Genomic DNA, 22,080 nt, shown 5'->3' on the forward strand with positions numbered 1-22,080 from the left:
TGTTAAGGTTTAATTTATTCAGACAATTTACTTTGATTTCCCGACATGTCTGGACTGCCAACTGTCAGTCTGAATAAATGAAACTTTAACCCTATCCCTAACATTAACCTAGGAAATAACCTAAAATGTTTCTTTTATTTTTGTTTATGCATTTTTAAAGGTGGAATTTGCTGTGTTTAATATGTAAAAAAAAAATAAATGTCAGAAGTGGGATTCGACACCACACCGGACTCAAACCCACACCAGCGGAAGGAAAAATCTTTGAGTCTATGACCTTAGACCACTCGGCCATCCTGACACGATGTTAACACAGGCACATGACAACAAACCACACTCAATTGTCCAACTAATCAGCCAAAATGGTGTCGGTTCAAACATACATATACAGACCTTTTCCAAAAAATTAGAATATCATGGAAAAGTTGATTAATTTCCATAATTCCATTCAAAAAGTTAAACTTTCATAGATTATAGATTCAGGGCCCACAATTTAAACAATTTCAAGTATTTATTTGTTTGTTTTTACATAATTTGGGCTTCCAGCTCATAAAACCCACGAAAACAGAAATTTAAAAAATTAGAATACTATGAAGAAATCACCATTTACTTCTCAGTTTTTGCAGAAAAAAAGAGGAGAAGAAGGACTGGACTGTTGGCCAGTGGTCTATGGTCCTCTTTTCTGATGAAAGTGAAGCGTGTCTTTCATTCTGGAATCAAGGTCCAAGAGTTTGGAGGAAGACGGCTGAGGATTAGAACCCAAGCTGCTTGAGGTCCAGTGTGAAATATCCACAGTCAGTCATGATTTGGGTTGCAATGCTCTCACTTTTTTCTGCAAAAATTGAGAAGTAAATGGTGATTTCTTCACAGTATTCTAAATTTTTGAATTCCTGTTTTCATGAGTTTTATGAGCTGGAAGCCCAATTTATGTAAAAATAAACAAATAAATACTTGAAATCGTTTAAATTGTGGGCCCTGAATCTATAATCTATGAAAGTTTAACCTTTTGAATGGAATTATGGAAATTAAACAACTTTTCCATGATATTCTAATTTTTTGGAAAGGGTCTGTACATGTATGCACATACATACAGTACATACACATGCATGTACATAATATTAATATTTTACTGCTCATTATACACTACTACACAAATGTCATCAATTGAATTTGAAATAATACAAAATATAGTGGCAATATTTAAATTCATAATATGCTCTATCACAATATATACCTTTTCTCATGTTTGAGTATTAATATATTTTATACTATTATATACATATACATCCTAGGTAAAATTGTTGTTGTACGGTATATGATTTATAAAGCTTGTTCAACTGGTTTATGATGCTGCTTTGTTTTATTTCATCATTTCGGCACTTCCATAATTTAATAATTCATCCTTTTCATTGTTGTTCTAGCACGTTGCATCTTGAAATGTCGTTTTCCTCTTAAATTATATTCCCCTTCTCTCTCTGGAAATCTTTTCTGCAACTGTTTTGGAAGTGCTTTATGTATCATTTGGACAGTTTTGAGTTGGATGAGGTCTGGGAGTTTAAAATCTGCTATGTTGAAGAATAATCCAATCCTGATGGCTCTTTTTTTTTTTTTGCATTATGAATAACTGTTGGATGTTAGTTCTGTACATTTTTCCCCAAACTCCTACACAGTAACTCAAATACGGTAAGACAAGTGTAAAATAATTTAAATGAAGCAAACCAAAGTGGCTGGAGACGCTTGTGATAAACCTCACACAGGACCATCACACCCAGCTTCACACCACGAGTGTTTTTTCCGCCTCCTACTGAAGACAAACCCCATAACGTTTCCATCTCCTTCCTTCCCGTAGATCACACGAGCTCAATACCAAAACGGCCTGATGACGTCGCGTCTGGACAGCACGCCTCAGTCCCCAGAGTCCGGACACAACCAGACGACTCCCCTCGCCAACATCACAGACCCTGAAAGCCAGAACCCGTTGGAAAACGGGCCGGATGAGATGACGCTTCTCCTCCTCAACGAGCAGAACTCACCGCACACAACCAACCACCACAGCCAGCTGGAAAATAACGTTTGACCCCCTTCCTCCCCTCCACGCCGCCATCCCAACCTGCCTGATCTTCCGCTATATGCCTGCACACATGCACTTGGTTTGCTCGGGTATGTGCGGAGGAAAAGGAGGATTGTGTATTTGTATGTGGTTGAGTGAAGATGCAAAGAGACGGACCTGTGCCTGCAGATCTTTGCGATAATTCTAACGAATCCAACACAAGTCACACTGCTGAGTCAAAACTAAAGGAAGTAAAGACTTTGCAAGTCAACATCTGGTATTGGTGACGAGGCAGAGAGAATAATGGCAGCTTCAGCACCTCCTGGTGGGGTTTGGTTGTAGTTTATTAAATACAGTACAGAATGCCTCCTAACCAGAGTTTTAATTATTTTAAGCAGTTTCTTGTTTTTTTTTTTTTTTTGTTTTTTTTAAAATATCTCTAATTGTTAATAAAGTGTCGGCTAATGCTCCGTTTGGTTTTAATTATAGTTTTATACTAATAGATTCCATCTCTACAAATGCCATGAGTTGTTGTTTTTTTTTTTTGCATTTAAATAGGACTATGGGAGAAATTTCACTTAAGCAACTTTATCCATTCTGTTTCTATTGTTTCCATTTTGTGAGAGAACCACCAGGTGTCACTGTTTGGATAAACTGGTTAAGCTCATCCTTTACACACCTGGCCACAGGACAGTCAAACGTGTGACTGGTCGTTTGTGGCCGAAAGAAATGAAAAGCAGTGCCTTACAAATGAGGTAACTCTGTGGCGGACTGGTGCTCTGTCAGCGTCCTGTGACCCTGTGAACTGGTTTTCAAGTCGAGGTAGTTTTAGCCTGAATAATCTGATCTTTATTGGAATTTTCTGACTTGTTTTGACTCATCAGTGTGCATCCAAATACAACACCTCATCCTCTTTTTTTTTTAAACTGTAAACGCATGTATTCCAAGTCAGCCACTCAGCCCACAAACCTTCAGACAAGTTTCAACTTGCGCTTCTTCCTCTGTATCGCTTCCAGTCCAAGGACCTCCAGTCAGAGACTCAGGGAGACTCCGCCCCCTTCCCCACACTCCAGTCCTTTTATGATGTACATACATGCAAGTGTGGTTTTAAAACTGACCTGCCGTCACCTCCACCCCCTCCCACCGCATCCATACAGCTAGAAGACAAAGACGAGCCCAGCATGTCGACAGAAGCGAAAGAACGTAACCTATGACCTGTAGAAACTCCTAGTGATGTGTTTATTGATGCATTCTGAGGGGGAGGGACACAGAACCCCCAGGGACTGTATTTATATAAATGGAACTGAAGTTGGGGGTTGAACTCTGTACATAGATAAATATATATGTAGATATATATATACAGACATGTGCGTCCAGGGGAGACTCTTCGACTTGGAATTACACTCAATGACCACGATGAGATTATCCAGATTAGAATCGGAGGTTTGCACATGTGACATCCCATCAAATTCTACTGCGTGAGATCCAAAAATCTGTAACGAAATCCCCCTCTTTTTTTTTTGCCCAATGTTGCCCACTTATACCAGGTATTTGTTCGAATCAAATGCGTGCTGCACTATTGCAGAGATGACAATGGTGTCCTCAGGGTTATTCTTCCTCTTGCACATGCCTGTATATACGTATATAGAGCCTTGAAACCCGAGTTGTAAAGAGATTTCCTGCTGATAATAGACAGCCAGTCTGTATTGTGATTTGTTTTAAATTTTTATTTTAGTTTTTTGACAATCATCAACGTTCTGAATGTGTAGGTACGTTATTCGTGACGCCCTTTTTTTGAACTGCTGAAAGGGAAAAAAAGGTGCACAATGACTTTTTTTTTTTTAGGTCCAATTTTAGTGTGTGTGGATGTTTACTGTCACTTAAAAGCTTTATTGCTGAGGCAGAACAATGCTGTTTGTAGTCTGTGAGGGTCCAGATTCCTCTCCACATGTCTGAGCTGTTGTTTCCCTGGAAATCATCCTCAACTATTTCTTTATACTGCCTCTTTTTACAGTTTTGATGCCCCTGGTTAGTGCAGCTCTGGCCTGCCTGTAGGTGTCCCCGGATCTGTCTGAGTGCAGCATTGCGGACTGTGTTCTTGAACCAGGGCTTCTGGTTTGAGAACACTGTGATTGTCTTTTTAACACTGTGGAGGAGTACGGCTCAATGTCCAAGTTCATGAAAACTTTCCATTTTGTGTCATCAAAGCAGTTTTGGAGTGATGAAGTGTCCTCCTTCCTCTATATCTGTACGGTTTTTATCTTAGGCTTTGTTGTGGCAATGATTGGACTGTAGGCTGGTGTTAAAAACATGGAGAAATTATAAGACTGTCCCAGGTGGGGGCACACTGGTTTTGTATGCTCCAGATATGTTTGTGTGTCAAGAGTTTTATTTTTCCCTTAAAGTTTTTGTAAAACCTGGGTAACACGTCTTTCATATTGGTGCGGTTAAAATCCCCCGTCACAACAAAAGTGCTCTAAGGATACCTATTCTATTCCCTGGCGATGACGTTACACAAAGTTCCCATGGCAACCGTAGCGTTGGCCCGAGGGTGCACGTATACAGCCATGATATAGATGGCACTGAACTTGCGGGGCTGGTAAAAAGGTCTACATTTCAGCAGTCAGTGTTCCACATCAGGACAGATGCTGTAGCCCCTGATAATTAGATATTTAGATTAGATTCAGGTGTGTTAATTCATGGTGGCTCCCAATCCAGCAGCAGATTAGGAAACTACTTTGAAAAGTGAATTTAAATAATAATTAATCCTTTTCGTCAGATATATACATAAAATTTGTTCTCTGCATTTGACACACCACTCATTCATCAACATCCCACAGTGATGGCCCAGGTGAGAGTCGAACCAGTGATTCCCTGATTACAAGCCCGCTGTCCTTAACCACTAGTTGCCCATTTATTTTAGACCACTTGTTTGCCCATTTAAGTAAAATGAAAAATCTTTAGTAGATGCAGTGCGTCCTTGAAGGCGTGTTAGGATTTCTGAACAGAAAGTGACACAAAAACAGACACAGATAACACGCAGTGTCTCTTGACAATCTGTGCACCACAGGTTATTGACAAACACACACACCTCCGCCTCTCGTCTTCCCAGAGTCGGTTGTTCAGTCGGCTCTGAAGAGGCTACAGCCAGCTAGCTCCACCGCTACATCTGGGATGTTTCCATGTAGCCAGGTCTTTGTAATAACCATAACACAGCTGGCCGTCTGATGACAGTTAGTCCATGAACGTATATTGTCCATCTTGTTGATTGAGCAGGCATTAGGCAGGAAACGCTGAGGAACGAGTGATTTCCACCAGAATGGTTTTGAATGGAATCGATGGACGTATATTCCTATTTCCATTTATTTATAAAAACATGTTTAAACACAAACAAGGTTTGACCAAAGTACTGTACAATAAAACATAAAATATATACAAGAAATACATTATACATATAATCCTAAAGCCTCGTAGCTGAAGGATTTTGGCCCGAGAGGAAGAGGTTTTCCCTATTTCTGCTGATAGTGACGGAGGAGTGCCTGACCGTTGCGTTTGCTCGCGCCGCCATTTTGTGTGAGTGCGAAAGAGACCAAAAATAACCTGATGGTAAGAAAAACCAAATGAGGGAAGCCTGCTCACCTCCCAAAATGAAAGTAGAAATCAGATTATTTTATTTATTCAATGTAATGCGTGCGTGCGTGTGTGTTTTTTAATGTGTACAGATTTTTGTTGAGATATTTTAGGGGTGGGGAGGCGTCAATGTGAGATTTTTCACTGGTTCTGTTTGGGTATCCATTTTCAAAGCTGGGCATGGCTACATTTGATGACTGTGCACTGCGTACACTCCACTGTTAATGTCATTGCACTTTCAGAGGAGAGAGCTTTCACAATTCATTGTTTTACAATCTCGGACGTTCATGTTTGATGGTGTAACTTGATTTAGACACTAAAATCATTGATTTAGACACTTTTTTTTTTTTTTTTACATGGACCTTCCCCTGCTGGTGGCCACTTTACAGATTATTTTATTATTCACAGCTTTCAATGTCTGAGCTGAAAGGCATTCTGGGTTATGTAGTGCATGAGGAGTAGCTATAATGTAGAGCTGCTGTACTGCTTTTTTAGCAGCTCAAACACACCTGAAAGCTATCAATAGTTCGTTATCAGACCCTTTGCAGCCCCTGATAATTACATTTTATATTAGATTCAGGTGTGTTCATTTAGGATGGCTGCCAATCCAGCAGCAGATAAGGAAACTACTTTCAAAGGGTATTTATTTTGATGTAAGGCTACTTATTTGGCCATTTAAGTAAAATAAAAAATTGTTGTTTGAGGTAACGGGAACTTTAAAAAAAAAAATCCTTGACCATCAGTCGTGTCAGCTTTTAATTTCCCGCTTCTGAAAAGGAGGAAGCACAGAGGACTTGTTTCCCTGTTTCCAGCAGGATTTTGAAACCCAAGCTCGTGAGTTAAATGTCTTTTTAAAGAGTTTCTCAATCTCCCGGTGGTAAAACATACATTTCACAAATGACCGGACAGGAATTTCCCACAGATGCAAAATTTACTTGGACTTGATTTTATATAGAGCTTTATCACCACACTGAAGCAGTCTCAAAGCGCTTTACATATCAGCTCATTCACCCAATCACACACCAGTGGGACAGGACAAGGCGCTAGTCGACCACTGGGAGCAACTTAGGGTTCAGTGTCTTGCCCAAGGACACTTCGACACATAGTCAGGTACTGGGATTGAACCCCCAACCTCTCTATCAGAAGACGATCCACTATCACCTGAGCCACGGTCTCCCTTAATTCTACAAATTATTTTTCCCAAAATTCCCTCAAATAACCACCAAATATTCTTTTTTTAATGGAATTTTTTGACCTACATTTATAAATGGTCAAATATTTTATCATTCTGTCCTGTACTTTAATCCAAAACGTCATCTTCTTTCTTTCATATTTAAAACAAGTTTGTTTTTTGTTTTTTTTAATACAACAAAATGCTCTTTTTGCGTGATAGTTACTCCACATCAACAGGGAAAGACTAAAATAAATGTAATATATTTATCTGCTGTATTAATGTCAATTTGAGTTCCTATAATGGAATGGAGGAACTGCACATACACGTTGAGCAATATTTTTTTGCCAGTATGTATAAATTAATATTTTAATTTGGTTTGGAAATGAAAAGCGATTAAACCAATGAATGGGGAGGATAAAATCTCAGATTTTTTTTTAGATTAATTTTTTTATTCCTGTCTTAAGAGCTGAGGCAGTCTTCAATTCACAAACAGCTGACTGAGACTTTTATACTCATGATAGAAGATAATTAGAAAAATACCAACAGAAAGGCTTTCAAAACAACTTTTATTGTCCTTTAAATAACATGTTAAAGGCAAAGTGAACAATGTGATGTATGGAAAAAAATGTGTTTCACATCCCATTTTGACAGAATAACTAAGTACTGTAGTTTTTTCCTAGGTAAGGTGATATAATATAGCAGGAAGCTCAAATGGAGTGACTCTTCATTCACTCCCTCAATGCATCACTTGTGATAAACTCTGACCAATGAATGAACACATGAGAAATCAGGTGCTACACAACAGACAGTCACACTTTGGTTCCTGTTGAAGAGGAAAATAAGCATAAAATAGTCAACACAATCATAAAAGTAAAAAAAAAAAAACTGTATAGTTACTTCACTCAGACTAAACTGTTATCTTAATTTCAATTTATTTGCCTGCAGCAATAAAAAAAACCTCACATATTACATCAGAATATTTCAAATCTGAGCAATATTAAGCCAATGAAATTGTATATTTTCTAAACAAATACAATAAGTATGGGAAAACTGTAAAATAGAGTAGTTTGCTTTTCTAAACTTCAGGATAAATAAAGTTTTGGACTTAATTCTTGATTGTAGATGGCTGATCATCTCGAAATGTTTTGTAACTGAATAATAACCACATCCAGGCCATGTTAAACTTTCACACACTGACTGAAGCCCAAACAGGAGCTTTGATTTCACTCCTGTGTTGAACAAAGCAGTGTTTTTCCAAAGAGCGACTGATTTGCCAAAATTGCTGGTGTCGTTGTTGCAACATCGTCACTTACCAGGATTACTCAACCAACTTCTCCCAGACCTGACTGGGGTTTGTTTGGTTTGGTTTTTTTTGTTTTTTTTTCATTTCACATTTCCTCTCACACGTCTGTGGCTTTTACTGAGTCAGCGATTTGTTGCCTTTATGCTCCAATTTTAAAAGTGGCTTCTTTGTTTTGTTGTACAGATTGTTGTGGTCACTCACTGTGTACCTGTTCTGACTTATACTGGGTTTGTTTGTGTTATGTGTGTGTGTGTGTGTGTGTGTGTGTGTGTGTGTGTGTGTGTGTGTGTGTGTGTGTGTGTGTGTGTGTGTGTGTGTGTGTGTGTGTGTGTGTGTGTGTGTGTGTGTGTGTGTGTGTGTGTGAAATGATGTAAAAAAAAAAAAAAAAAAATCGAGTGCGGTTATGTTTTGTACCTCAGAAAAGTGTCAGTGATTGTGCTCAACCATTTTTTTATTTTGATATTTTTTAATTGTCATGATTTCATTTTTTGGGAACAGGGCGAATGGAGCGATGGGGCCTTCAGAGGGAAAGTGATGATTGTTCTTCATTCTCTCTGGCATGCTTTAATTTAAAAACAGAGAATTACGCTGTAAATACTGTTTTATAATTTCAGTCTTAATGACTTTTGAAGACAAAGAAAGTTATTAATAAATAAATATGAGATATATTTCTCTATAGAACTTTGGGATTGTCCTGATTTATTCCGTTTCTTGCACTGAAGCAGAACTGTTTAGTTCACTACACATCTAGGAATTGTTTTATCTTCTCCTTTGACGTCTGAGGGTCCTTCTTGTCTTCCCGGATCCTTGGTATGGTTTTAGTATTGTTTAAAGTGATCAAAAGAGAAAACTAGTTGAAATTCAAGAGGTTTATTCTTAAAAAAAAAAAAAGAAAGAAAGAAAATACAGCTCTCCAATCGGGCTGAGCATAACCTCCAAAAAATATTGGTCATCAACTGATAACTTTTCCTAGTTACTTAATCCAAAACCCAATTCTAATTCTCATTCTGTGTGCTTTTGCATAGTATATACTGTGTATATACACATATATCACTGACCACTCCTTTAAGTCATCTTTACACATCTGGAGGAAGATTCCATTACATTTTGGAAAGGATCCAGATCAATATACTGATTCTGGATCAGTTTCAATAATTAAAAAATCCCTAACTCTCATCATTGGCGATATTTCAAAAAATTATATCTCAGTTCGTAATTGACTGAACTTTTGAAATATGACTTTTGTCGAGTTGGTTTCTCAGTAACCCCATCAAGTTTCATCCAGATTGCATTGGGATTGTGCAGTTCATGGCAGTGTTTTTGAAGAAATGTGATGTCCATTCATTTGGACCTACTGTATTGTTATTAATAGAGATGTCAATATCTGCCAAGCCTTTAAAGTCTTAATGATCATAGTACCATGATCGGGATCACTGATCCAGATGAGATAGATGGTTTACATGGGAGCTTTAATTCCTCTTTAATTCAGAATAAAAGTTAAATCCTCTTTAAACTGACCTTGTAATTATTTAATTCCTAATGCAAATTAAGTTCTGAATTAAACACACACACGCGGTGCCGCAGCCCTGGGCCGCCGCGGCGCCTCCACCCAGGACAGGCTGCCCCCAGCCGGACACCGTCCGCCCTGCCCACAAAGTGATTGGCTCTGGTGCGCCTACAGGCTGCCTCTAACCCAGCCAGCTGTTCCGCTTGATCAAAGCCAGCAAAGGCTCTGGTGGACAATGTTATGAAATAATTCATTATCGGCATCGTTGAAGTCCAAACAAATCCGACATTGCACACTTTTGAACCAAGCAGCAGCCGTGTTGAAAGTCTCAGCTCTGTTTGTAGTTGAGCCACACACAGACAGATCTTTTGCTTTATAGGTAGAATTTTGTCTTCCTTTTGTTTTATAGGTAGAATTTTGTCTTCCTTTTGTATAAGATTTTGTCATTTTGTATATTTTTCTCTCATTTTGGGAGTTTTTGTGTTTGTTTCATGTGTTTTAAGAGTCATTGTGTGCATTTGTTTTCTTTCATTTTGTGAGGGTTTTTTTTTTTTTTTAAATGATTTTGTATATTTTTGTTCTTACTGTATATTTTTTGTCATTCTGTCATATTTGTGTTGTTTATTTTTTTTGTGTGTGTGTTTTAGGGTAATTTTTGTTCCCATGTTGATTAATATTCTCTGTTCATTTACGGTATATTTTGTGTAATGTGTTTTTGATGTCATTTTGTGCATTTTTGTGGAAATATGGAAAAAGTAACCATTTTCTTTATTTTTTTTGTTATAAACCCCATTGATCCTATTATTATTTACTTATACTTCGCTTTACTTTTTTTGTGTCAGTCCTCACTTCAATGTCTTATCCTATCAAGGTTCAATAAATAAAAATCCATCTTGTATTTTTCCTCCTCTATTGACTCACTCAGGAACCCAATCTGTGCCACAGGATGACAAAATGTGTCGTCGTTGTTGCAGGCAGAATGACCACAGATTCAGGCGTGGGAGGGGAAATGCAATTCAGCCGTCAGTAGGAAGTCGGGTGAATTTTGAACCTGCAGAAACTCCACAGGTGCAGCTCCTGTTACGACTGGGAATTTTGTTTGTGAAACCTGTTGGGAGGACGTACAAAGGAGGAGGAGAGAAAATGCGGGGGCAGTAATCACACATTGTTTGATGATAAAAAGCCTTTTGCACTGGGACTTACCCTGATGTGGGAAGTCATCGCATAGCCAGGAAGGGTGTGTCAGGACAAAACATACAGGCCCTGTGCCAAATGTGGATTATTTCAGCTTCCAATCCATCCCCTAAGGGTTATTTTCCACTGTGTACATATTACAGGAAAATAAACCCAGATCACAGAATGTGAAACGTGTTTTTTTAAAATATGAAAAGAATAACTTCTCAAAAATTTTAATGACCTATTAAACTGGTGTATAATAGAAACATATTAAGTTTGTACAGTAAACACATTCTTTGCGCTAATTTAGAAAATTGAGCGTTTAAGTTCATTTGTCTTCTTACGTCATTTCACAACTGTTTACACTGATGAGTATCAAAAACCTAAACAGGCCATTAAATACTTCAGAAGATATTTTGTACATGTTTCGTTTAATGTTCAATGATTTAAGAAGTTTTCTGTCAATAAATTTAGGAGTTATTTTTTAGAAGGAGAGTAGGGATCATTGAAGGTTAAAATATTGCAAGGTTCATCCAAGAAAAGGCTAAAAGCAATAAAAAAGAATAGCTGATGGGAAATGAAGATAAGAGTTCCGGGCAGGTGTGTTCTTATCGCATCTGACTCAAGCTTAAGGCGAGGGCGACCCTCACACGTACGTGCACACACACATTCCTAAAGGTAGCTTGAAGCGATAAGCTGGATAATTTTGTCAATAATTCATCTCAGGATTGTCTTCGGAGTCATTTATATCAACCTTTGGTTTTCAAACACGCATAAAATCCCTTAATATGGTCAAACTCCCACCCCTGAACTCAGAACTGTAGGTGAAAAAACAAGAGTCAGACAGATGAAGAGTGGAATCTGATAGAGAAACATGTCTTTACATGCGGAGCAGTCTGCTGCGAAAGACGTAGAGAACCTCGATTGAGCTGCAGCTTTACATGTATCAGGTTTATTGATCATGTTAATACATTTAGTCATCTGTGTGAGGTGATGAAAGAAAGAAATTGACTGATGTCCAGGTCATTGAAACATCAGCAATGAAAGATCGGGAAGAGATTCAAATTCTGATGTAGCTGGTTATGATTTACAGTCCGCATAAACAGGACTGAATCATAACATAACATAACATAACATAACATAACATAACATAACATAACCACTAGAGCGGATACGGGCTGGTCTGTGAACGGTCGCATTTACAGACCTTGGAGTCGCTGTTTGCTTACCAATAAACAGGAAGAGATTCGTCACCTTTATAATAAGTGTTGACTAGTCCACTGGCAGTGAGGCCCAAGGCCAAGGCAGGCTGACTTGATATTATCGTATCATGTTTTTCTGCAGTCAGTGCCTTCTCCTCGTCCTTCTCTCTCTGCTCTGTTTCAGGTGTCATGAAGCTGATGATGGCAGTTCCTGATCTGTTGTTCACGGCTCAACTAGTCTGGAACACTCTGATGTTCTATCTCTCTATCCTGTTCTGTTCACTAACCCCAACCAGTCGACGCAGATGGCTGCCACCTCTGAACTTGGTTCAGCTGGAGATTTCTTCCTGTTAAAATGGAGTTGTTTCTCCCCACTGTCGCTAAATGCTTGTTCATGTGGATCTTGTTGGGTTTTTTCTTTCTTATTATGAATTTTATATTTTGATAAGCGCATTGAGATGACTTTGTTGTAAATTGCGCTATACAAATAAAGTTGAATTGAATTGAAATGAATCATTCTTATTTGAAGCTTTGATGACATTGCTTTTGAAGGTTAGAAAATGTATGTATACACAAGCGCTTAAAGATCTGTTGTTCCTCCTTTGACCTACAAATTATTGAACTTAGCTTCCAAAAGGCGCAAGTTTTGCTTTTAAAAAACCCACAGACTAAGTAGAAAGCTGTAATCTCAGTGATTACTGTATGTTTAACATAACTAACACATTATCCACTAAAAGGCTTTTCCTCTTTAATCTGATCTGACATCTTATTGACTTCATTTCCAGGTAAATCAGATATTATGTGGCTCGAGCTTTATATAAAATTGTAGACAACTTTTAAAGAAATGGACCTGAAAATAAAAGCTTTTGAAGGATCGCTGTGAATATTAAAAGTGTCGCCCACACTACGAAAGTCGTTACATCACAACGGCGACTATGTTGTTGTGATCCAGGTTTTTGTTTTTCCTGTGTGAGACTCTCAGAGCAATAACATGCCCAGTTTCTATTGTGAAAGTGTATTCATTCAACAAGAAAGAAACTCAAGATAGTAACGACAAACGATATTAGTCAACTAATAGTAAAGGCGTGTTATTCACACCCAGAAACAAACAAAGTGTGCCACACATTGACAGCACATTCCTCGCACGAGTGAAAATGTACTAATGATTTCACAATATTGGGGTTTGTTATTGTGTTTGGTAACGATTATTTTCATTTTTTACACATTTAAATCAAATATATACAAACTGCTTCTGATTGTTCATCAATTAGATTCTCTTTTCCAAAAGTGGCTTTGCAGTTTGTTACATTTTCCTGTAGACACTGGACGTGTACTTCCGCACTTCTGCTGTAATGGAATTTTTAAGGAGACCTAAAGCCTTAGTTTACTTACACTAAGTACTTAGTTTTACTGATATTGTTTCTAAAATCTTTGAAAGCTTTATCAATGGGTGATTGATGCTATCTGAGACTTTTGTGAAAAACAACCCAGCAGCCAATCAGCATCATTTTTATAAGCCACATTGAAAAGTTACTTTTTAACAATGTGTTATAATAACATGTTGGTTAACTAACTATTTATCTCTTGTGTTTCCTCACTGTACCATTATGCATTACCTCTGGTATAAACTCTTCTTCCTCCAACATGGTGGATGGTGCCAGCAGCGTGCCATGACTTGTAGAGTTCAGTAATAGTGTATTTCCTCCCTTTCAACACCTCATAACCACAATAATCCCATCCGTAAACATCTAACCATTATCATAGTGTGTGGACATTTTCCAACAACGTGCTCAATGGCACTAAAGAAGCAGGCTGTTAGCATCACGTAGCCCATTTCTATTGAGAACCCTTTTCTAAACGCTATTGTATGATTTTACATTTTATCCCTTTAACTTAAGGAGTTTCTATTTATTACAGTTTAGCTTCTAAATTTGGCTCAATTTGTCACATTTGTAGGGGTTTGTGGGTCATTGTATTCCCTGTATTATTGTTTTTGTGGATGTTCAGATGTACTTTTTACAGTTCTTCATCCATCCATCCATCCATCTTCTCCCGCTTAGCCGTTTCCGGGTCGCGGGGGCAGCATCCTCAGTAGGGAGGCCCAGACTTCCCTCTCCCCGGCCACTTCCACCATGGTGGTCCAGAATCTCTTCGAAGCCGTCCGGAAGTCGTTCTCCATGGCCTCACCAAACTCCTCCCATACAGGCTTTTGCCTCGGCGACCGCCGTGGCTGCACTCCGCTTGGCCCGTCGGTACCTGTCTGCTGCCTCCGGAGTCTCACAGGCCAAAAAGGCCCGGTAGGACTCCTTCTTCAGCTTGACTGCATCCCTCACCGCCGGTGTCCACCAACGGGTTCAGGTATTGCCGCCACGACAGGCACCGACTACCTTGCGGCCACAGCACCGATCAGCCGCCTCAGCAACAGAGGCACGGAACATGGCCCACTCGGACTCAATGTCCCCCGCCTCCTCCGAGACATGGTTGAAGTTTTCCCGGAGGTGGGAGTTGAAGCTCCTTCTGACGGGAGACTCTGCCAGGCGTTCCCAGCAGACCCTCACTATACGTTTGGGTCTGCCAGGTCTAACCGGCATCCTCCCCCGCCATCGGAGCCAACTCACCACCAGGTGGTGATCAGTTGGCAGCTCCGCCCCTCTCTTTACCCGAGTGTCCAAGACATGCGGCCGCAAGTCCGATGACACGACTACGAAGTCGATCATCGAACTGCGGCCTAGGGTGTCCTGGTGCCAAGTGCACATATGGACACCCTTATGCTTGAACATGGTGTTCGTTATGGACAATCTGTGACGAGCACAGAAGTCCAACAACAAAACACTGCTCGGGTTCCCATCAGGGGGGCCGTTCCTCCCAATCACGCCCCTCCAGGTCTCACTGTCGCTGCCAACGTGAGCGTTGAAGTCCCCCAGCAGAACGAGGGAATCCCCAGAAGGAGCACTCTCCAGTACTCCCTCTAAGGAATCCAAGAAGGGTGGATACTCCGAGCTGCTGTTTGGCCCATAGGCACAAACAACAGTCATGATCCGTCCCCCCACCCGAAGGCAGAGGGAGGCTACCCTCTCGTCTACCGGGGTAAACTCCAACGTACAGGCACTAAGTCGGGGGGCAAGAAGTATAGCCACCCCGGCCCGGCGCCTCTCACCATTGGCGACTCCAGAGTAGAAGAGAGTCCAACCCCTGTCGAGAAGGCTGGTTCCAGAGCCCTTGTTATGTGTCGAGGTGAGACCGACTATATCTAGTCCGAACGTCTCCACCTCGCACACAAGCTCAGGCTCCTTCCCCGCCAGAGAGGTGACATTCCACGTCCCTAACGCTAGCTTCTGTAGCCGGGGATCAGATCGCCAAGGCCCCTGCCCTGGACGACTGCCCGATCCACATTGCACCGGCCTCATATGATCCCTCTTGCAGGTGGTGGGCCTACGGGAGGGCGGGCCCATGTCGTCCTTTCGGGCTCTGCCCGGCCGGGGCCCGTGGGCAAAGCCCCGGCCACCAGGCGCTCGCACTCGAGCCTCAACCCCGGGCCTGGCTCCAAGGTGGGGCCCCGGTAGCGCCAATCCGGGCGACGTGAACTGCCTTTGTTGTTTTATGTACATGTATGGCTATTGAACCGCTCTTCATCGGACCCGTCACCTGGGACCTGTTTGCCTTGGGAGACCCTACCAGGGGCATTAAGCCCCCGACAACATAGCTCCCAGGATCATTCGGGTACTCAAACCCCTCCACCACGTTAAGGTGGCGGTTCATGGAGGAGAACAGTTCTTCAGTTTAGGCTATATATTTTCTGTATGGATATTCATGTGCACTGTCCTTGTTAAATAAACCAATACATAAAATGAAATATGTTTTCTTCCAGTAATATAAAATAATAATAATTTTGATAAACGGTAATACATAATAGATGTCTAATATATTAGGTTTTTAATTATCAATGGATAGAATTACGATTTAGAATGATGAAAAGGTTTTTTTTTGTTTTTTTTTAAAGCATCTTATCTCCCTTACATAAAACCGCCACGTCACAATGCTGCTCTTGTCTTTTCTTCAGCCTGTGTGTAAGTACAGAATTTCATCATTGCACAAGATCACAGCGAGAAACTCCAGCTTCCTGTCTGTGACGTCAAAGAGGGAGAGGATAAAAGAGCAGCGTTCACACAGCCTGACACATCAGTCACCAGCACTGAACTAAAGAGACTAAAGGAAGCAAACAGCCTCTGATCGACAGGATTCAACAGGTAAACCTTGTTGTGTTTGGAGCAGCTTCACTCTGCTACACTATAGGAAATATATTCAGTTGAATTGCAATGTAGCATTAATAGAGAATTAAGTTCAAGTTTAACATGAAAGTACAGCTTTTCTTACCTGAACATGTTCCTTCTCTGTGTCCGGCAGCAGATTTTTCCTCAAATAAGAAAACAATGGGATCTCTGAAAAGGTGTAACTCTAACTCAAGCAATACATGGAGCCACAAGATGCCTGAAGGAGTAGACTTGGAGATCTCCCATCATCCACTCACAATGAAGAAGGTCGCCCACCTCATCATCGCCATGGAAAGGCTAAAAGGCAGCAGGTCCAGGTCTGTGCTGAGGACCGACTTCAGAGACCAGAACCTGCTCAGCATCATGTTGGATGGCTTCATGGAAGGTACTAATCATATAAAACATTTAAAAACCATTATCTGCGTGTAAGACGATCCAATCATCAGAGCTGAGTCACTCTGTTAATAATCCCAGAGCATGAATTAACAATGCACTCTTTCATCTCCCTCAAAACAAATAGTGTATGAGACGTATTCGGCTCCGCCCCCTCACTTCAGACGGACGGGTGTGCATACATGTAGCGTGATGGACAGTGAGAAGAGGAACTTGGTTCTGGTCAAAGACAGCATGGAGCTTCATGCAGTGTTACTGCAGGGCGGCAGCGGAAAGCGGAAAGGTAAATACAAAAGTAACAATCTGGAAACCTGAGCTATGAAAACTGAAAGATTCATACCATTCAATGAAATTCTTCTGGTTGTATTATTTAAGAAAGTCTGGTTTGACTTTCATAGAATTATGGTTTAGTAGTGTAACACCCTATTGGTGTTAATTCACTGGGAAACGTTGCCTCAATGTTGTTCAGGCCTAAAGGCAAGGTTGGCAAGACCTCAAGTAGACATAATTTTACCTCAAACTAAATCTCAGTACTCAAGTAGAACTCTTATCAGTTTTCTCAAAGCAAAGCCATTTCTAGCTTTGTGGGGACCCTATGCAAAATACCGTTTGGGGGGCCCCGAGTTTGCCAAACTTTATGGAGAGATTCTGAATCCATTAAATCACCCATTAACTGTTAAATGTCGTTCTGACGTCACAGACTGTGAAAACTTTGGGAGTCCATTGATTAAAACTTATCTACACCTTAAATCTGAATAAAGGAAAACCTCAACATAACATAACATCCAAAAAGTAGACAAAATGAATCTAGATGGAATTATTACATGGAAGTCAAGTGGAACTTTAAAGGAGCCATCATAGATGATCAGCAGAACTCCTCTGACAAAGACTGGCAATTGACAGTCAAAACATTCCTGAACATTTCCTGAAAAAGCCTTGTCAGCATTAACAAAACCTCAGCTTGGCACACACCTACATGCAATTGCATGTAGTTTGCCTATAGCCAGAAACGTCTGTGCATGAAATTGATATATCATCTCATCTTCTCTCCTCAGTTCACCTGAACATGTCCACCTATGTGCACCCAATGCCCCCCGTCGACGCCAGACCGGTAGTTCTGGGTATCAAGGACACTAACCTCTATCTGTCCTGTCACCTAGAGGGTGATGAACCCACACTTCACCTGGAGGTAAACATCTCACCTCTCACACAAACATCTCTTTTTTAAACACACGCTGCAGTTTCAAAAGTTGTCCTTCCACAGAACCTTCTCACCATGTTTGTTTCTCCTATTTTTAAGGAAGTGGAAGACAAAAGCAGTCTGTCGAGGATTAGCGATGACAGCGAGATGCTGCGCTTTCTCTTCTACAAACAGGACACGGGCGTGAACAACAGCACCCTAATGTCCGCCTGCTACCCAGACTGGTACATCAGCACAGCGGAGGAAGACAACAAGGCTGTAATCATGTCTCAGGAAGCATCTTCCTGCTACCAAACCTTCAACATCCAGCGAGAGAGTTACACAGACGCCACATATCCCTGATCTGAAGGACCGCTGTGATACCAGATGGACAGTGGAACAGCTTATTAGCTGCACTAACTTGTGATTGATGATTACAGATCTATCTGTTTACTGTTTGTACCAAGTGCCTATGTATTGACAATGTCAAGTTTCATCACAAGGTGGCAGCCTGGAGCTGTCTGAGGAGCTATTTATTACACTGAAGTGTATTTATTATTATATTTATCAATTTATATTAGTCAGTTATATTTATAAGTTTGATATTTATTTATTTATGCTAAATTTGAACTTTTGTGATCATTGACAAAAGAGCTTACTGAACAAAATAAGGAACTATGTTAATAAGACCTGAATAAAGACGTTGAAATGACAGAGATTTGCATCAATTGTGCTTTGTTAACAGAACACAAAATGGCTCAGATTTACATGGTGATGGTTAATAAATAGAACAAATTATACACACAATTCAACAACTGCTGGTTTCCATATGAAAACGTTTTATCGGCAGATTACAATATTCTGGTTTATCTTTCCATTACTTTTTTTGATACAAACGAACATAAACGATAAAAAAGAAAAGAAAATATTCTATTACTTTTTGTTTCGAACAACCATAAACGTTTTAAAAAAGAAAATATTCTGGTTTATTTTTCCATTTTTATTACAAACGAACATAAACGATAAAAAAAGGTATGTATATGCACTGTATATGTTTGTATAGTATCCTTATTTTGAAACAGCAAAGTTTAATTTAATTTAAAATGTTATTTTGTGAAGGAGAGGTAGTATAATAGTTCTGCCTCCTCCTCTTGAGCACTTTCTCCTTTGAATACGTGTTATGTATTGTACATAAAATGTGTTTTTTTTTTTTGTTTTTTGCTGAAATAAATGAATAAATAAATAAACAAACAAACAGACCTGCTAAAATATCTTTAAAGGGCAAATACAACCAATAACAGGTAATTTTCCACCTTATAAAAAAGAGACTGAAAGGATTAGGGTTAGTGCTTTCTTCTTCAAAAGAACTTGAAGTCATTCATTGAATTATATTTGACAGTTTAATGCTAAATAAGCTCTTTTAATTTATTACAATATCCTTAAAGGGCCAATACAATCAATTGTTAGATCGTATTGGCCCTTTAAGGATATTGTAATAGATTAAAAGAGCTTGTAGGTCTATAAACTATCAAATATAGCTCTCATAAATGAAATCAAGTCATCTTGATAGTCCCTCCTATCTCCTTTCCTATCCACTTTTCCATGGATGACGTCACGGGGTTAAGGAAAGGTGTTAGGAGAGGAGTTGCGGAAAGGCCTTCACGTTTGTTTTGACATTCAGACGCACTTCCACTAGGTGACGTAATAATCTGACGGCCGAAGGTTAGAGAAAAAAAAACAAAAACAACTACACATTTCCGAAAATGGACTAAAAGCTCATTTATAACACTTTATGCTGATATAATCTGAATAATCATAAAGTTTGAATGTAAATCAAAAGAAAAGTGGCTAGTGATTCTCAACTGGTGGGTCGGGACCCAAAAGTGGGTCACGGACATGTACTGGGTGGGTCACAGAAAGCTGGTCAAAAATAAATAAATAAATACTTATTGTCTCTCATGTTGGACTCTTTTATTTTGAAAGAAACTTTTATTTTGACAGGAATGCTGTGAAATGCATGTTGCACAGGAAAATATATAGATGCAAGTTTTTTTTAAAAAAAAAAAAAAAAAAGATTATACATGTGTTTTCAACTAATTTTGATTGGTTGACTTCTAACAAAATGTGGGTCGCGATTTAATGATTGTGGCAAAATGTGGACCCCAGGGTGAGAACCACTGTACTCAGCTGGAACATAAGTGAAACTAAAAGATTGAGAATGGTTGCTCACACTCACATTCTACTCACTGATATGATATACTGTATATTGAATAAAACATAATGTGGATAAAAAATGTCTCTGATCTTTTTTTTTCTAGAACCACAGAGTGTCTGTTTTATGTCAGTTATAATCTGATGATATGTCTTACATATAACAAGACATGGGTTTTAGATTATTTATTTAAAATTCAAGGCAATGAAAATAATATGTTAATGTCTAATTTAAAGACAAGCAACTTGAAATTAACAGTAAATATGCAACGTATTAACTTGTATATGAACTGTCAGTATATTAAATAAACAAATGTGCTTCATATACCCATTTATGTTTGTAATTAGGCTGTATTAAAATTTAGGAATTAGGGCTGGGCAATATATCAAGATTCAAGATGTATCAAGTTTTCTATTTTGTCGATATAGAAAACTACAATATTGCATATATCGATATATATCGTATTTTGTATAAAAAATACTTATTGTAGGAGTCGCTGCTTTTACTTCTCAGAACAGCATGTAAAGCTAAGTTAAATGAATCAATGAGTGTGTCCCAACACAGACCTTCCCCATAACAAGCCACACTACAAAACTCACTCACATGTGCTGTCCCTAACAGGTGAAAAAAACCAAAAGTGGTGCATGTTGTGCAGCTGTGTGCTAATAAATGAGTCTGTATGGCATGTTGGATCAGCAAATTATTTTGTATATCACCATTTGAGAAAATACTGTATATTGAGATGTGAGTTTTGGTCCACATCGCCCAGGTCTAGTAGGAATGTTTACAGCATTGCATTGTTAATGAAGGTTGGCCTACCAGATAATTGTACACACATAATTGTATTTAGTAAGTGATTGACAAGTGGTTATTTTAGATTTCCTGTACACTTGTCTTAAAATATAAGGGATAGTGGAGCTTGGTTGGGGTGGTGGGTCAGCCAAATTTGATTGTATCAATGGCCTGTTTGCATTAAAATCACTACATGCTGTAAAATCACTATACTGCTGTAATTATTTTACTGTAGGCTACTTAAGGGTTCAAGGTAATGATTACTATACCTGTATGCAGGGCTTTAATTTGACCTTTTAGATCACCAGCCAGCATGGCTAGTCAGTGACGTATTATTATTATTATTATTATTATTATTATTATTATTATTATTATTATTATTATTATTATTATTATTATTATTAATATTTGTTTTAATTACATATACATATATATTTTTTATTTCCAATAGCCTGCAGTAACTATAAGTTTGAAAGTGTCAGCATTTTGTGCTTTTCATAGCCCAAATGACTAAACATCGCTGTGAGATGCTGCACAGTCTCACAGGCCACACCCTCTCCCAGAAGCACATTGCTGCTCTGCCTCTGTTTCCTTAGCGTGCTTTTATGTGTTTGTGCACGTGCAGTCAGTTCCCCAAAATGAAAACCATTTACGTAAGAATTCAGCTCTCTACGCTGCCTTTGGACGTAACCGCGCTATGCTAAATGCTATACGTAAGTTCACAGTGCATTAGTGAATTGATATCACGTGACCGCTGCTGCTACGTTCTCTAGCGAGTGGGTGGGATTATAACAGTACAGGCAGGATGACAGCGCTAGAGATGATAAAGAAACTTTATTTTGAGGAAAAACGGCAGCTTTTAAAAGATGGGAAACTAACACCTGAGCAACCAGAGCTTTAGCAAAGGTAAGAACAGAAAATTGTTCGTATTTTCCACAGTGAATGGATCAAAATGAAGGATTGGCTTTGTTGTTGCGCTGTTGTGTCATGAGATATATATTGTTGGGAGAGTATGGAGTCTATATTGAATAATTGTTTATGTTTCTTTCATGGTGTTTTACAATGTTGATTTTGTTAGATGGTTAAATGCTTGTTCATGTGGATCTTGTTGGGTTTTTTCTTTCTTATTATGAATTTTATATTCTGACAAGCGCATTGAGATGACTTTGTCGTAAATTGCGCTATACAAATGA

At 39.2% G+C, this 22,080-nt stretch overlaps 2 protein-coding genes across 6 annotated transcripts in view; both read left to right on the plus strand.

Annotated features, from left to right (window-relative positions):
• LOC114470315 (metal transporter CNNM4) overlaps positions 1-16,211 on the plus strand; it is a 52,550-nt gene extending 36,339 nt beyond the window's left edge. For 3 of the 4 annotated variants that reach the window (XM_028458448.1, XM_028458449.1, XM_028458450.1), the window contains one exon: positions 1,847-4,097. In XM_028458448.1, coding sequence (XP_028314249.1) covers positions 1,847-2,074 — 228 coding nt within the window. In that variant the 3' untranslated portion in view covers positions 2,075-4,097. Of the gene's footprint in view, positions 1-1,846; positions 4,098-16,099 lie in introns of those variants that run through there. The other variant, XR_003674859.1, reaches the window with a different exon arrangement.
• LOC114470316 (interleukin-1 beta-like) lies at positions 16,203-18,778 on the plus strand. 2 transcript variants are annotated; one of them, XM_028458452.1, is made up of 5 exons: positions 16,203-16,286; positions 16,447-16,695; positions 16,831-16,986; positions 17,759-17,892; positions 18,004-18,778. In XM_028458452.1, exons 2-5 carry the CDS (start codon positions 16,470-16,472, stop codon positions 18,244-18,246), a joined length of 759 nt encoding a protein of 252 aa, XP_028314253.1. In that variant the 5' UTR covers positions 16,203-16,286; positions 16,447-16,469; the 3' UTR covers positions 18,247-18,778. The 2 variants fall into 2 exon arrangements, with proteins under 2 accessions (XP_028314253.1, XP_028314254.1); XM_028458453.1 differs by having other exon boundaries at positions 16,212-16,286; positions 16,444-16,695.
• Positions 18,779-22,080: the final 3,302 nt, after the last annotated feature.

The sequence above is a fragment of the Gouania willdenowi genome, chromosome 9 (assembly GCF_900634775.1).
Source record: "Gouania willdenowi chromosome 9, fGouWil2.1, whole genome shotgun sequence".
NCBI classification, from domain to species: Eukaryota; Metazoa; Chordata; class Actinopteri; order Blenniiformes; family Gobiesocidae; genus Gouania; species Gouania willdenowi.